The sequence below is a fragment of the Schistocerca cancellata genome, chromosome 11, assembly GCF_023864275.1.
Source record: "Schistocerca cancellata isolate TAMUIC-IGC-003103 chromosome 11, iqSchCanc2.1, whole genome shotgun sequence".
Classification (NCBI taxonomy): Eukaryota; Metazoa; Arthropoda; class Insecta; order Orthoptera; family Acrididae; genus Schistocerca; species Schistocerca cancellata.
The window spans coordinates 45,573,296-45,590,757 of record NC_064636.1 but is presented as its reverse complement, the minus strand read 5'-3'; the positions used below and the strand labels follow the sequence as shown (position 1 = coordinate 45,590,757).

Here is a 17,462-nt window from a genome sequence, read left to right as displayed (position 1 = left end):
ATTGGTTATAAAATTCACAAATTAATTGTGCATTACCAACGCAGTGGAGATCATGGAAGTAAAATTGTTGCATAAGAGGTGAAGTTCACTGCAAGCCTTCCTGATATTTTTTTGGAATGGATTCATGTTACAGAGAATTATTAGTATATCTTTTTATTGTCTAATGCTACTGATACACTAGCTTAATTCTGGTTTAAGGTATAGCATACTCTGTGGTTAATGTGGAATATTAGTGTACATATGAAGAACTGCATAAATGTGTCAGTATGGTCCATGGTGGCTTAACCACTGCTGGTTCCTTTTAAAGCCACAGGGGCCATACACAATAACTGTGCAACAGCAGTCACATGTGAGTTTCTTCAACAGCGGTACCCAAACCTAGTAAGCGTTTCTTTACACAAGACTCCAAGCTGGTAACAAATTTCTATTAAGTGTCAGATGCCAAAGCCAGAAGAGTTCTCTTTCAGGATTCTAAGCTTATGTTTACTTCAAGCTACTTGGAATATTTTTTTTTTTTTTTTTTTTTCATTTATGGTGTAACATGTCATGAGGAAAACTATCTGCTGGCCGGATGACATCACTGACAGGAACAAAAAAGGAAAGAAAAAAAAATTTACACTTTCCAAATGTGATTACCTCAGCCCCAAACATTAGAGCCACAAAAATGAGAACTATTCTTTTTACTGGATTCCTTACACTATTTCATTTATTATAAGAAAATTTGTAGGGCTAAAAAAAATCCAATCTACTAACTTGCAGTTTTTCTGAATCAACCTCATTTCCTAGCCATCAGGACTTTTGAAATTAGCTTCAACACAGAGCACTAAAAAATTGTAGAACATAATAAAGATGTCAGATTTAATTTGAGTACCAGCAGAATATAGGACCATCTTCAATGCACCTCCACCTTCTCACTGCTTATTAGTGTCTTATATGCTCACATTGCAAAACTAAATAATAGTTTTTTAGGTGATTTAGAACACAGTATTTCGAGTGAAAAAGGTTTAAAAGAATTTGCAGAAAACTTTTTTTTATAAAAGTGGGGCAAAAAATAGCCTGTTTTGGAATTTTTAGAAAAATCACCAACTTTGCTCTCAAAACTATTGGAAAGCAGTAAGACAATGAAATTTTGTTCTCCAAGACCCTTTATTGGTATTTCATTATGTGCAAGACTTCAAGTGTATCCAGCAATTACTTCCAGAGACATAAGAAGCTCAACTTCACATTTTTCAAGGTTTTTTTTTTTCTTTTCTTTTTTTCAATTTCACTGAAACTTATCCATACCCAAACCATTCAGGAATGTTTTTTTTTTTTGTTTTTTTTTTTTTTAATTTTGCCTTAGTCAGTGCAAAAAGTTGTACAAGATGGCCTAGTTTTGTTTCTTTCAAGAAAATATTGCCAGAAGTATAATGTCTTAAAGCTGACAAAAACTCATGGGTGCACAGTTGATAGTCGTGCTGTGGGGTCAACCAAATGACTGCTAGTATTAAAATGGAAAAAATATACTATACCAATGTTCACTGGGAACATGTGTGACTACTCAGATAAAACTGCACTAAAATCCATGATGGTCATGTGGGAACTTTGGCATAAAATGACCCTATATGCTTATTACTAGAAAATTTGTAGAAATTAATTTTAATTTTTATGTGGCAAGTCTATTTGTATTTATGCCACCTAACAGCAATGGACTGTCATTTGAGGTAAGCTGCCTTACTAAACAGCACTTGTCTGTGGTATGAGTGAACATGAGAATTGACCTGATACAGTGTGTATGAGGGTTACGTACAAACTTAATGATGTATACGGGGTGGGTCAGGAGGAAAGGTACATATTATGAGGATGATAGTCTTGAGCTTTAAATGGACTTATGGCCCTAATCCGAATGGTTTCCGAGATAGAACACCTTCAATGTCAGTTTTGTACGTTTTTCTAGAATAACTAACACTAGGCCCTTAAGCGAAACTGTGTCGCAGTACAAAATGAAACTACATTAAATTTCCTACACAAAAGGCCCTATTCATTCTTTCTCTAGGGCTAATAGTTTGCACGAAAAGAATGAGAGAATAGTAAATATACCACATGACATGCATGCACTGTATCTTTGGTAGTTTTGAATTTATTGACCACAAGCATCCTGTATCAAATTGTTCATCTCAAATCCCTCTACACAACCGTGGTATGTTGTAAACAATGACAAAGTACTGAAAAATACAGAAAATAAACAACATCATATGTTAAATGTGTTCTTTGTCAGAAACCACTTGGAATAGGTAGTATGTCCATATAAAATACTATCATTCCTCAAAGCATGTACATTTCCTCCTGTTTCATGCTATATAGATGATGATGATGATAAAACTAAAACAACAACTCCATGTGGTGCAATGCCCCAGTGCAAGTCTTTCTATTGGATGCCATTTTATCGACTCGTGTGCCTATGCTATCATCCACCTGGGGAAAGTTTAATGTGGAATCCCAACGACATGTTGTTTCTGGGTACTCCCAACAATGTTGAAAGATGAAGGCAAGGTTACACTGAAGACCAGATTCAATTCCATAACCTCTCTGTTTTCAGACATGTGTTTTACCACTAGGCCACCAGGGGCAATACCTATAAGGCAGATAATCTATAGGTATTGATGAGAGTGTGCAAGTATCGTAATATGTGACATACGGCAATATCTTCTTTATATCATTGATTTAAAAGCTTAAATTTTTACACTAGACTAATACCTGACAAATTTCAACTTGATACCTCTACCCATTTCTGAGAAAAAGATGTCTTAACAGACAGTACAGTGATATTATGAGAGATCCATTTTAAAAAATTGAGATACGGAACCCTAAACACTGAAATATATAGACAGCTGATGGATTTCTATTCATAAAATGTAGGTTGAATTATCTCGGTAAAATTTTTCACGCTACATTTTGGTGCAGCCACCTGCAGCACTCACTTTCCCCACAATGCAAGTTCACACGGAGTGACCCCATACCGCACCTGAGTCGATGAAAGCTTTCACAGGGTAGCCGTTGACCCGGCAGTTGATATAAAGCATGGTGACGGTGCCGAAGATCTCTGGGTTGTACTCGATGGCTGCCTCCAGGTTGGCCTCTATGTTCTTCCGGCGGATCTCCTCGGCGATGAGGCGCTGTGCCTCCAAGTCGAAGGGGTGCGCGTTCATCATACGGATGCGCTGCCGCTCACGCTCTGCACGTATCTCCACCTGCTCCCGAAGCACACCCGCAAACCTGTCTGCCAGCAAGAGAAAAGGCAGTCATTTGTTTATTCATCCAGGGACAATTTCACAATGGTACAGAATCCATCATCACCATACAATAAAAATAAATAGTTCACATGTGCATGCACGCGTACATTTGTACAAGCTCATGCATGCACTCATCCGGTATAGCACCATTCATTTCACCTTTGTTGTGTCTATTTTGTTTTTTTAGCAGTTTCTTATTGATCTATATATGTGTTGCTTAATTGTAAAAAAAAAAATGCACATCAGAGATTTGTTACCGGAGGTAGGATAACAACTGTTAAAGTAGGGAATAGGCTGCTAAGAGCATATACTGATTCTATCTTGTTTCTCTTCTGATTTCACGTATGAGAATTTATGCAAGCAGATGACAGCAGAGGAACTACCTTTTCTGATGTCAGATAGGTGACAGACAGGTTACAGCTGCAATGTTTAAAAATGGATAAAAGTCGCGGAAAGTACCATCAATATCGTCAATTGACAATTAAGTAATCTTTGTACACAAAATCTGTGACATTTAATATTAGACGAAACATCTTTTAACTCTCATTCTGGAAACATCCCCCAGGCTGTGGCTAAGCCATGTCTCCACAGTATCCTTTCTTTCAGGAGTGCTAGTTCTGCAAGGTTCGCAGGAGAGCTTCTGTAAAGTTTGGAAGGTAGGAGACAAGATACTGGCAGACGTAAAGCTGTGAGTACCGGGTGTGAGTCGTGCTTCGGTAGCTCAGATGGTACAGTACTTGCCTGCGAAAGGCAAAGGTCCCGAGTTCGAGTCTCGGTCGGGCACACAGTTTTAATCTGCCAGGAAGTTTCATCTTTTAACTATTTCTTGTTTGTTAGCCGTGTACATGGTAGAACACATATGAAGGAAAACATTGGTTGTAATTGTGTAGTAAGTTAACTCAGCTATTTTCATACAACACTGTAAGGAAATAATTCCTTCAGGGGACTCGCACCTAGTGAGTACGTGGCTGGCAACCACGGGGCCCTGAGCTGAGTCCTGGCATTGCTTCCACTTACTTATGCCCGGCTTCTCACTTTTATCTTTCCTGTCTGGCCATCCTCGGCCAACTCTCGTTTTTCCAACCCCGACGCTATTAGGTTTCGAGGGCTACGGGTCTTTCTTTTCCCAATCCTATACTTCCTCTGGTACCGGGCAGCAGCAGGCACCAGTATCGAATTGATGCACAGAGCAAATGATGCTTCAGATGGATCAAGATCGAAGACACACGGGCGCAACCAACCACAGTCTGGTTCTTCGGCCATGATACTGCGACGTGGAAAGGAAATGGAAAGACTACCACATTATTATATCTCCTGAATGCTGGAAGACGGAGGATAATGATGGCGTTTCCTGGAGTAAAATGTTCCGGAGATAAACTACTCCACTGTTCGGATCTCCGGGTGGTGAGTATTTCAGGCGGTGTCATCAAAAGAGATGAACATTTTAATTTCAGGATTGGGACATGGAACACTTCAAAGAGCAGGAAAACTGGAAAATCTGAAGACAGAAATGGATAAATGGGAAGTGAACAAAATGGGTTTAAGTGAAGAGAGGTGGACAGATACTGCCAAAGATTATGTGATCATTTTGGCTGATCAGGTCCATTCCATGTTACGGGTACCACGTTTGTCCCCCAATGGTGGTGATGTGTTCCAAGATGACAAGGCCGCTGTTCACAATGCTTGCGTCATCCAGGATCAGTTTCTGTAAGAATGGGGATGATCTGCCTCATCTCCCCTGGCTGTCGTCATCACCAGACCACAACACTATCGAGTCTTTGTGATCTGCTTTGGAGAGAAGGCTGCGAGATCGCTATCCACCTCCATTATCGTTACCTGAACTCTCAACTATTTTACAGCACGAGTGGTATAACAGACCTTTGAAAATCATACAATACCTGTATCTGTTCATTCAGAGATGACTGGAATGATTTTTGAATACCAGTGATTTCGAACAGTTTACTAGGCACGGTAATGTGTTGTGTTGTGCCTTGTTTTTGGTGTTTCTATATTTTTGTAAATCCCTTGCAAGTTAATGCAGACAAGTAAGAAAAACATTCCTATAATGTTCAAATACTGTATTAGTGGCGTGTTGCTTGACACACAACATGAATTGTGACACATAACATCAATTAAATATCTAGGTACAAAGTTTTAAAATGATCTGAAATGGGACGAGCACATAAGGTCGGTAACAGGCAAGCAAATGGTTGACACCAGTTTATTGGGAGAAAACTAGGAAGGCGTAGCTCGTGAATCGAGACCGCATACAGAACATTTGTTTGACCCTTTCTTGAACACTACTTAAGTTTTGGGATCCCCTCCAGGTCGAGTTAATTCAGAGATGCACTGCCAGATTTGTAACCCGTAGATTTGATCAACGAGCGAGCATTACACACGTGGTCCGTGAACTCGAATGAGAATCCCTGGGAGGTAGATGACATTCTTTTTGCAAAACACTACTGAAAAGGTTTACAGAACTGGTATTTGAAACAGGCTGCAGAATGACTGTACTGCCACTAACATACATCTCAAGTAAGGACAGCAGACACAAAACAACAGAAATGGGGGCTGGTACGGGAGCATATAGACAGTCTTTTTCCTCACTCTATTTGAAGAGGGACAAGAAAGGCAAGAACTAGTAGTGCTGCAAGGAACACACTACTTGCAGATTATTTACGTATATGTAGATGCACAATGCCTCAGACCTTTGGAAAATTCTGAAAATGCCTTTAACTTCCATTCCATCTTTTTAAACTGTATAATTTACAGAACAACTATGTAAATGGCCCTCACATCATACTTGCTTATATGTTTTTGATACTTCTTTATCTTCTTTATTCAGCAGCATATATGACTAAACAAAGGACACACACAGAACTACTGTTGCCTCTAAGCAAAAATATTAGACACACAACACTGCAAACAGTGGTTTCACACAAACCACATGTCTTAACCAATGGTAGTGTTTGTGAAGTACAGAAATATGGTGAAATCGAATAAAGTTGGCAAGAGGAGTGCGAGCATTCAAAAATTGGGTAGCACGGGTCAGAAATATTGCCTTTCAAGTATTCAAATGACTAAATGTAAACATTTTCCAGTGCAGAGTTAAACTATTCATCAGATAGGTGAAAAAATATTTTATTTAACCCAACTATCTTGACTGTTAGATAATTTATACAGCTGGATCCTTGTAATACGCACTTCTGAATTAAACATATGTTTGTAATGATTTCCAATTTATTTCGCAATGTGTCTGAACTCTTGTAGTGGCCTTTATCACTTAGAGAATGTCACGGAACCAAGTATCTGTCACATATTGCCTCTCCAAGACAAAAAATGATTTGTGTAATTATTGACCGAATATAAAAATTTAAAATGCTTTCATAATATACGCATTAACAGGAATAATCTTACAATAAAAGTTCAACACAATAAGATGAGTATTACAAGGTGCATTCAAGTTCTAAGGCCGCCGATTTTTTTTTCTCCGGACTGGAAAGAGATAGAAACATGCACATTGTTTTAAAATGAGGCCGCGTTCATTGTCAATACGTCCCAGAGATGGCAGCACCGTATGGCAGATGGAATTTTACCGCCAGCGGCGAGAATGAGAACTATTTTAAATACATAAAATGGCGACGTTTTCCTTACTTGAACAGCGTGCAATCATTCGTTTTCTGAATTTGCGTGGTGTGAAACCAATTGAAATTCATCAACAGTTGAAGGAGACATGTGGCGACGGAGTTATGGATGTGTCGAAAGTGCGTTCGTGGGTGCGACAGTTTAATGAAGGCAGAACATCATGTGACAACAAACCGAAACAACCTCGGGCTCGCACAAGCCACTCTGATGACACGATCGAGAAAGTGGAGAGAACTGTTTTGGGGGATCGCCGAATGACTGTTGAACAGATCGCCTCCAGAGTTGGCATTTCTGTGGGTTCTGTGCACACAACCCTGCATGACGACCTGAAAATGCCAAAAGTGTCATCCAGGTGGGTGCCACGAACGCTGACAGACGACCACAAGGCTGCCCGTGTGGCACGTTGCCGAGCAATGTTGATGCGCAACGACAGTCGGTTGTGACAATGGATGAGACGTGGATGCCATTTTTCAATCCAGAAACAAAGCGCCAGTCAGCTCGATGGAAGCACACAGATTCACCGCCACCATAAAAATTTCAGGTAACCGACAGTGCTGAAAAAATGATGGTGTCCATGTTCTGGGACAGCGAGGGCGTAATCCTTACCCATTGCGTTCCAAAGGGCACTACGGTAACAGGTGCATCCTACGAAAATGTTTTGAAGAACAAATTCCTTCCTGTACTGCAACAAAAACGTCCGGGAAGGGCTGCACGTGTGCTGTTTCACCGAGACAACGCACCCGCACATTGAGCTAACGTTACGCAACAGTTTCTTCGTGATAACAACTTTGAAGTGATTCCTCATGCTCCCTACTCACCTGACCTGGCTCCTAGTGACTTTTGGCTTTTTCCAACAATGAAAGACACTCTCCGTGGCCACACATTCACCAGCCGTGCTGCTATTGCCTCAGCGATTTTCCAGTGGTCAAAACAGACTCCTAAAGAAGCCTTCGCTGCTGCCATGGAATCGTGGCGTCAGCGTTGTGAAAAATGTGTACGTCTGCAGGGCGATTACGTCGAGAAGTAATGCCAGTTTCATCGATTTCGGGTGAGTAGTTAATTAGAAAAAAAATCGGAGGCCTTAGAACTTGAATGCACCTCGTATAGTTAGAAACTGTGTGTTTGTCTTAAGGCAGTGTAACTGATGATGCACAAATACCCGGACTTTATTCATCCTCTATTTAGGAATAAGACTACTTAGTGACTTTCAACAAACTTTAAAACATAATTTCAAACTTTTCTAAACTTTTTATCACTTAATGCTTAACATCACATATTTCAAACATTAACTCATTTGTACAGTAATCCGATGCCTGAAGCTGTTTTATACCAGAAGGTACAATTCTTTATAGAACTGGGTGTTTACTGGTTATTATACTTTTTGTGTTAGTATTAATTACAGTATTTCTACTCACAAAATACAATGTAAACTTGTCACCATCCAGGGTGGTGACTTTGCTTCATTAAAAAATGCTCCTTTCAGCTTTAAATTCCAAATTTTCCTGAATCAACTTATCTGCATGGGAAAGCAAGTTTTTCCTCCCTAGTTTATCATTTCCACAAATGAATTTTTTAATTAGCCTCTACATAAGCTACTAGTGATTTTCCGAGCTCAGCTACGATACAGAACTATATCGACAATTCTGTAACTACTAACCTCTTGCCACCCCTGAAAGTTTCACTGTCACTGTCATTCTTCACCATTCTAAGCCATGTTGTTGTCCATTAACCTCATGTATGACATGGAAAACACTCAGAACTTGTCATTGGCTGTAATATCAGTACACTTTGGTTGGTTGGCTGGTTGGTTGATTTGGGGGAGAGCACCAAACAGCGAGGTCATCGGTCCCAGAAGGTTACCGAAGGATGGGGAAGGAAGCCAGACGTGCCCTTTCAGAGGAACCATCCCAGCATTTGCCTGAAGTGATTTGGGGAAATCATGGAAAACATCGATCAGGATGGCCAGATGCAGGTTTGAACTGTCGTCCTCCCGAATGCAGGAAGACTTTGATAGCAACAGTGCATCAAATTCCAAATCAAACGCTCTTTATACTATGTTCATTGCTGACTTCAAGTATGAGCCAGAGAGAAAGTCAACAAATGTGAATCTACACCAAAATTATTAAGACGGGACACAAGCCTGAATATTCAATACTGACTACAATATATGCTGCTTTAAATGTGGACCCACATTTATTTGCGCACTACCTGACAAAACATAGTGATTCACTCAGAAAGCAAGGAGAAAACAAAACGAAACTTCATGGTTTGAGGGGGTACGTGATGTTATTTCTGTGCTTGCAAAACTGAGTCACATTCAAAGAGAACTTCCCAGGGAACTTATCAGTACAATAAGCCAGGATGCGTCCACCGATTTTGACAGAAGAATGCCATAAAGGCGCTGCTGAAACAGTTAAAACAGAACAAAGCTCCAGGGCACTTGACAGAATTCCTATCAGGCTCTATACTGAATTTGTGGCTAAGTTAGCCTCTTCTAGCCATAATCTACCATAGATTCATCAAACAAAAAACTGTGCCTAGTAGTCAAAAGAAGGTATACGGGTCACACCTGTTTACAAGAATGGTAGTAGAAGTGATCCACAAACTACTTTCAAATACCCTTGACATCAATTTGTTATAGAATCTTCAAACATATTCTGAGCTCAAACATAATGAGGCATCTCTAACAGAATAATCTCTTCCATGATAAAAAAGGCATTGACACCAAAAACATTGATCATGTGAAACCTTATGTGGGATGAAAGATCCATACCTAATGATTGGAAAGTTGTACATGACACACCAATAATCAAGAAAGGAAACAACCGTAATATGGTGAATTATGGACCCACATCACTGACACCGAAAATGGTTTATTGATACATAGTTGGTACAGAATCAGAAAATACTGTTCTTGTCAAGCACAGCTAGCTGTTTATTTGCATGCAGTAATGAGTGCCATTACAGGGGATCTCCTAACGATTCATATTTCCTGATTTTCAGAACAGTTCTAATACTGTTCCCCATGAGAGACTTCTAATCAAATTTCTTGACGGTGGACTATTGTCTCAGTTGTACAACTGGATTTGTGATTTCCTTTCAGTAAGGTCATAATTCATAGTAGCTGATGGGAAGTCATCCAGGAAAACTGAAGTGATATCCGGTATTCCCCAAAAGAGTGTTATAGGTCCTCTGCTGTTCCTCATTTACATAAATCATTTAGGAGACAATCTGAGCAGTCCTCTCAGATTATTTGCAGATGACAATTATTTACCATCTTCTGAAGTCATCGGAAGATAAAAACCAATAACAAAAGAGATCTGTAAGGTGCGGACAGTGCCAACTGAATATAAGGAAGAAAAAGTGAGATGTCATCCACATAAGTACTAAAAGAAAGCCATTAAATTTCAGTTATACCACAAATCATAAGAATCTAAAGGCTCTCAATTCAACTGAATACCCAGAAATTACATTCACAAACCACTTACACTGGAATGACAACAAAGACAATATTGCGGGGAAAGTGAAGCAAAGACTGCATTATCTTGGCAGAACGCTTAGAAATTGCAACAGACCTACTAAAGAGGCTCCACAAATTTAGCAACTTTTATATTTGGTAACTTTTTTGTATTGTTACAATTACAAAAATAATTTCTCCAACTCACAACATTGTGGGGGCAACTGTTTTCACTTAAGGTATATTAGTTCAAGAATTATCATGATTTGAAGAGATATAAATTCACTACTAAGCAAAAATGTGTGTGTGTCACAAATAAAGCCTAAGGCCAACAACCTTGTACGTTTTGTAGACTGATTGTTCCTGATGCAGAGAATGTAATTATTTACCTTAAATTTCCACAGTTAAAAAGTTTATTAATAATTAATTAAGATGCAATCTAAAGACACTGCCCATTTTTAGCCATGTCCTATTTTTAAAATCAGTTTTGATTAGTTAACCTACGATTCTTGAAAGACCTAAGTCCAATGTAAAAACAGCCTCAAACATCTGATTATTTTACAATACATTTGCCGTTAAGAATGTAAGCAAGAAAATGTTTGAAATTATGCTTGAAGTTCGTTGGAAGCCACTAAGTGCTTCATATTAAGCAAAATTATTTTTTTTTTACACATGAACATGTTTACATCATACCTCCTGAACTGTATGTTGTACAACGATATAATTTTGCAGCTACATTTGTTGCTATCTATGAATAATGTATGCAAACTGTGTTGCAAGTAGAGTCAGTAATAACAAAGTAATAAACTAAAACATCATGCCTAATGCTGTAGTTTTACTGCACAAATAGCGAAAATGTAAACTATACACTGTTTTCCTTTCACTGCTTTTCTGGGAGAGAGAAGAATTTCAAAAAGATTTAAAACTGTGTATAACGTTTGTTGGAAGTCTTTAGTGCTCTCATTCCCAAATACTGGACAAACCAAGTCCGGGCATTCATAGGCCATTAGTTGTGTTGCTATGAGACGAACACATAGTTTCTTAATACATGCTTTATTGTGTTAAACTTTTATCACAAGGTTATACCTCTTAACACATAGTTTACATCAGCATTTTGAATTTCTAAATTCAGTCAATAATTGTGCAAAACATTGAAAACCAAATTTTTCTTGCCTCCTGCAACTTGCAGATGCGTTTGGGTACTGTGCCCTGGGTTCTGGGATTGTTGTTTAGCAATACAGATAATTTTGAAGCCTGAAATTTTCTAAACATGTTGATGTTTTCAAGTTTCCCACATTTTGGATCTTGAGGGAAATGGTCAAAATTTAAACTTTTATTAAATTATAAATGATCACTCTATGAGAAGCTGTGGAAGTGTTGTTGCGCAAGAAGTTATGAAATTAAAAAAAGAAATGCCTTGTGTATTGGCAAAGCACAGAGCATAAATCATTTGGAACACAACATAATTAGACCTAAAAGCCAGTCCACTTACCTTCATAATATTCTCTCTTTTGTACTATTAATTAATGTATCATTTCCTCGTGACTGACAAAAAAAACACGAAATTACAGGTTGTAGCCAAAGGACGTGGTTATAAATAGTTGGAATCAAGTGTAGACAAACCAGTCAGGCAGTGTATTCACGAAAGCACTGAGTGCATCAACTATAGGGGTCAAATCGTATGTAGACAGTGTAAAGTGTACAGTTTTCAAGAACTGTGTTAATGTAAACACAATGGTGGGTGGGCAATCTACAGGGTTATTCCAATTCATGGACCCACTTTTAAAAATTCCTATGTATTCAAGTACAAATCCAAAATGAACAAGCTTTATATCAATGAAAAGAGGAAGTTTCACTGTTTTTGGCTGGCAGCTGCAGGTGAGTGATGATGGTTTCAGAAGCAACCGGTAGAGTTCACGCGGTAATAGTGCCATCATTCCATTTCTCTGTCAGTTGTGAGTGAGATGGAGACTGTGCAGCACAAGGTTTCCTGTGTTCTCGAGTTCGCGAAAAGTTAGTCACAAATTGCACTGCTGCGGGCATTTTGTACCAAATTCAGTATTCAACCACCAACTCACTAAAGCATTAGCTGTTGGTCGGTTTATGCAATTTAAACAGACTGGGAATGTGTGCAAAGGAAAAAGCACAGGTCGACCACGTGTGTCAGAGGATGATGTCCGACAGATTGGAGAAAGTTTTGTGTGCAGTCAGAGTCAGTCGAGAACTTTGAATACTGCAGCCAGCTGTATGGAAAGTTCCGAGACGGCATTAGCAAAGATGGAGGATGATGCATTTCTACAGTGTGTAATTTTTAGCGATGAAGTGACATTCCACATTAGTGGAAAAGTCAGCAGAGACAGTTTCGCATATGGGGTTTGAAAAATCCACATTCACCACTGCAACACAAAAGAGACTTACCGAAGATCAACATGTTCTGTGCCGTATCCCATAAAAAGGTTTATGGACCATTTTCCTTTGTGGAAAGAACTGTAACGGGAATCACATACCTGGACACGTTGAAACAGTGGCTGTTCCCTCAAGTTATAGAAGATTACCAGGACTTCATTTTCCAACAGGATGGAGCTCTGCCCAATTGGCACTGCGATGTACGAGGCTTTTTGAATGACTCCCTTCTTCAGTGCTGGACCGGTTGCAGGGGACTGGAGGATCTGTCCCTGCATTTCTGACCACTCACACCCTGCAACTATTTCTTATGGGGTAATATCAAGGAAGCTGATTGCATCCCGCCTCTACCAACTACTCTGAACAATCTGCGAAACCAGATCACTGCTGCCGTGCACTCGGTAACAGCAGATACCGCTTTCATGCTCGGGGGACGAGTTCGGCTACCGCATCGATGTTTGCTGTGCAACCGACAGTGACCACATTGAACATTTGTAACATTTATCACATTTCTAATTATTTAATAATTATTAAAAACTAATTAATTCTAAATTATTAAATTTATCAAATTCATATCCAACATTATGAAAAAAACTTTGAAACTTCATCTTTTGATTGGTATAAAGCTTGTTCATTTTGGATTTGTACTTGAATGAATACAATGTTTTGAAAATGGGTCCATCATTTAGAATAACCCTGTATACTGCTAAACACCTAATCTAGTTCGCAGTGCAGGGTCCCAGTTGCAGGTTACCTATCTAATGGCTTCCAGGGACAACAAAAATTTGATTTTCAATATTTCATGTAGTATTGGCTAAATTTAAAAATTTGAAATGTCATACTCTACTCACAATGAGGTATAGTCTTACGTTAATGGTTTAACACATTAAGACAAGTATTACAGTTAGAAACTTTATATATGTCTTGATGAGGCCTAACTCATGGCACACAAATACCCAGGCTATATTCATCCAATATTTGAATATTTATGCACGTTGTCACTTGAAACAAACTATACACTTAATTTCAAACCTTTATGAAACTTTCCCAACAACTCCTACAGAAAGATGAAAGGAAAAAAAAAATATCACTTACTAAATTTTCACTGTTCGTGCAGTAGAACTGCTGCATTAGGCATGCTGTTTTATTTTATTACTTGTTTAGTGCGAACTCCATTCACAACATATTTTGCAGTCTGTTTCCACATAAACAACTGAATGTATCTGCAACACTATATCATTGTATGACCCACAGTTCAGGAGATATGATGTCATAAACATGAGGGGGATGCACGAAGAATTAACACATTAACTCCTTTGCAAAGGAATCAGAAATTTGAAGTGTTTTTATACACAGGAGTTCGATTCTTTACACAGTCGGAGGTTTACTGGCTAAGTCCTGAACCATCACCAATGTACAATGAGGTGACAGAATTCATGGGACGGCGATATGCACATATGCAAATGGCAGTAGTATTGTGTACACCAGGTTTGGAAATCATTAGGGAATTCAATATTCTGAGTGCAGTGTCAAGACTGTGCCAAGAATACCAAATTTCAGGCATTACTTCTCAACATGGACAGCACAGTGGCTGATGGCCTTCACTTAATGGCCAAGAGCAGCAGCACTTGCATAGGCTTGTCAGTGCCAACAGACAAGCAACACTGCATGAAACAACTACAGAAGTCAATGTGGGGTGCACGATGAACATTCCCGTTAGAATAGAGCAGCAAAATTTGTTGTTAACAGACTTTGGCAGCAGACGACTGATGCGAGCGCCTTTGCTAACAGTACGACATCGCCTCCAGCACCCCTCCTGGGCTCGTGGTCCCGTCAATTGGACCCCATACGACCAGAAAACAGTGGCCTCATCAGATGAGTCCCGATTTCAGCTGGTAAGAGCTGACGGTAGGGTTCGAGTGTGGGGCAGACCCTAAAAAGCCACGGACCGACATTGTCAACAAGGCACTGAGCAAGCTGATGGGGGGTCCATAATGATGTAAGCTGTGTTCACATGAAATAGGCTGGGTCCGCTGGTCCGACTGAACCACTCATCGACTAGAAATGGTTATGTACGGCTAGGTGGAGACCATTCACAGATTTTGTGTTTGTAAACAGTGATGGAATTTTTATGGATGACAATGCACCATGTCATCAGGCCAAAACTGTTCGCGATTGGTTTTAAGAACATTCTGGACAATTCCAGCAAATGATATGGCCAATCAGATTGCCCGATATGAATCTGATCCAACATTTATGGAACACAACTGTGAGGTCCGTTTGTGCACACAATCCTGCACTGACACTTTCACAGTTATGGATAGCTATAGAGGCAACATGGCTCTGTATTTCTGAAGGGGACTTTCAACAACTTGTTGAGTCCCTGCCATACCGAGATGCTGCACTAAGCACGGTAAAAGGGGGGATCTTGGGAGGACTCTCATGACTTGTCAGTCATGTCAGTGTATGTGTGTGTAACCAAGCAGTGAACAACTATTCAAAGGTACATATTTCGGACTTTTTGTGAATCTTATCTGGCACCATTAATTTTATGTGATAATGATGAGGTCCCATACTCCTCGACAGAGCATAGGGGACGATGCAGGTGACCCGCACCGCTGTACTAGGCAAGGTCATAGTGGAGGTGGTGTACCATTGCCTTCCTCCGACCGTAATGGGGATTAATGATGATGATGAAGATGACGCAACAACACCCAGTCATCTCGAGGCAGGTGAAAATTCCTGACCCAGCCGGGAATCGAACCCAGGACCCCACGCTCGGGAATTGAAAACGCTACCACGAGACCACGCGCTGCGGACATGTTATGTATGTAGTGGAAATAAACAGCCCATAAATAGCAACTGTGTGTCCAAGTGTTTTTAATTACATGCAGATATTTCCATAGCCGAATGCAACATGAGAGATTTTAAATTTTTCAGTTTGTTGTGAGAAAAGGACTGAGACCCTCACCACAGTAATGTAAGTGTGTGACTTTTTCGAGGTTTTTCGAACAATGCGCCACCCCGCATCAGCTCCCGCCCGCGGTCTTACCCAGGTTCCCGGAGAGCAGTGCTTCGGCCAGCCGCGGGTTGTTCTGCTTCAGCAGTGCCAGCTGGTCCGGGTTGGCAAGGAACATGTCACGGATGATGCGCGGGTCCTCCTCGGCTGCATACGTGGGGCCCGGTCCCGCCACGTCGTCCATGCTGGTGTCATCTGAATTGCTGTCTGTGGCAGCAGCCAGAGCCTCTGGAGGCACCTGGATGCTGCTGAAGTCGAGCAGGTGCAGACCTGCCGCTGGAGGCACACCAAGACATTCTCACATTATTATTATTATTATTATTATTACTACTACTACTACTCCTACTCACACACACACACACACACACACACACACACACACACACACACACACACTCAATACACAATACAAAAAATTATTCACTCTCACAAGTTTCTTCAGACAGACATTAAGCCACCCGCTGATGACTGCATCACATAAGAGCTACCGATATGGGCCACTCACATTGATGTGGCCACAGCCATGTTCAATATCAATGTTCAATAACCACTCACAGATGGCATGAGGCAGCACTGGCAGTGGAAGGCATAAATAGTGTGTGAGGGGAATCCGCAAAACAGTGCAGTCGTTCTCGTTATGCAGAAAACGGGTGATTTATCTGATATCCAAAAGGGTGTAATTATTAATTTTACAGGCCAGAGTGAGAACATTTCCAAAATGCTCAAGTTTGTGAATCATTCCTGTGTGGCCGTGGTTAAAGTAAACCGCGCATGGCAAAATGGTGCCATCCAAAACCAGCACCGAACAGCTGTTAGTGCACCAAGGCTGCAGAGATACGTACAAAAAACAGATGTGAAACTAGAATGAGATTTTCACTCTGCAGCGGAGTGTGCACTGATATGAAACTTCCTAGCAGATTAAAACTATGTGCCGGGCCGAGACTCAAACTCGGGACCTTTGCCTTTCGTGGGCAAGTGCTCTACCAACTGAGCTACCCAAGCACGACTCGCGCCCCATCCTCACAGCACTTGCCCGAGAAAGGCAAAGGTCCTGAGTTCGAGTCTCGGTCCGGCACACAGTTTTAATCTGCCAGGAAGTTTCAGATGTGCAACTGTTGAGCAACAAGTCGCCCGTGTGAACTGAGGGGCTACCAACAGTGTGTCCTCAACGACCATCAGCAAACACTGCTGTGTACAAGGTGTGTTCCATAAGTAATGCGACTAAATTCATAAAAACATCATTTATTGAATATATTCGTACAAACAATCAAAAACTTTCAAAATAGCACCCTCTTGCATCGATACACTTCTGGGGGCAGTGTTGCCATGCCTGGGAGACATCCTGCAATACCTTTTCCGGAATGTCCTTTAGAGATGATGTAACATGTGCCTGGATGCTTTCAATCGTGTCCCAATGTTTTCTTTTCATGACTCTTTTTAACCGAGGAAACAAAAAAAAAAGTCAGTGGGAGCCATGTCAGGACTGTAGGGAGGATGGGGAACCAATGGGGTCTCGGTCCTGGCCAGGAAGTTGTTGACAATGAAGGGGCTGTGACTCGGCACGTTGTCTTGGTGAACTTTCCCAGTGTCCTTGATGCCACTTTGGCAGTGCAAGACCATCCTTTTCAGTTTTTTGAGCACTTCCAAGTAGAAAGCTGAGTTCAGT

At 40.4% G+C, this 17,462-nt stretch overlaps 1 protein-coding gene across 1 annotated transcript in view; it reads right to left on the bottom strand.

Annotated features, from left to right (window-relative positions):
* Positions 1 to 17,462, bottom strand: part of LOC126108684 (protein DDI1 homolog 2-like) — a 152,272-nt gene that overhangs the window by 111,057 nt on the left and 23,753 nt on the right. The window contains exons 2-3 of the mRNA XM_049914003.1: positions 15,830 to 16,072; positions 3,005 to 3,259 (exon numbers count right to left, since the gene is read on the bottom strand). Coding sequence (XP_049769960.1) covers positions 3,005 to 3,259; positions 15,830 to 16,072 — 498 coding nt within the window. The remainder of the gene's footprint in view (positions 1 to 3,004; positions 3,260 to 15,829; positions 16,073 to 17,462) is intronic.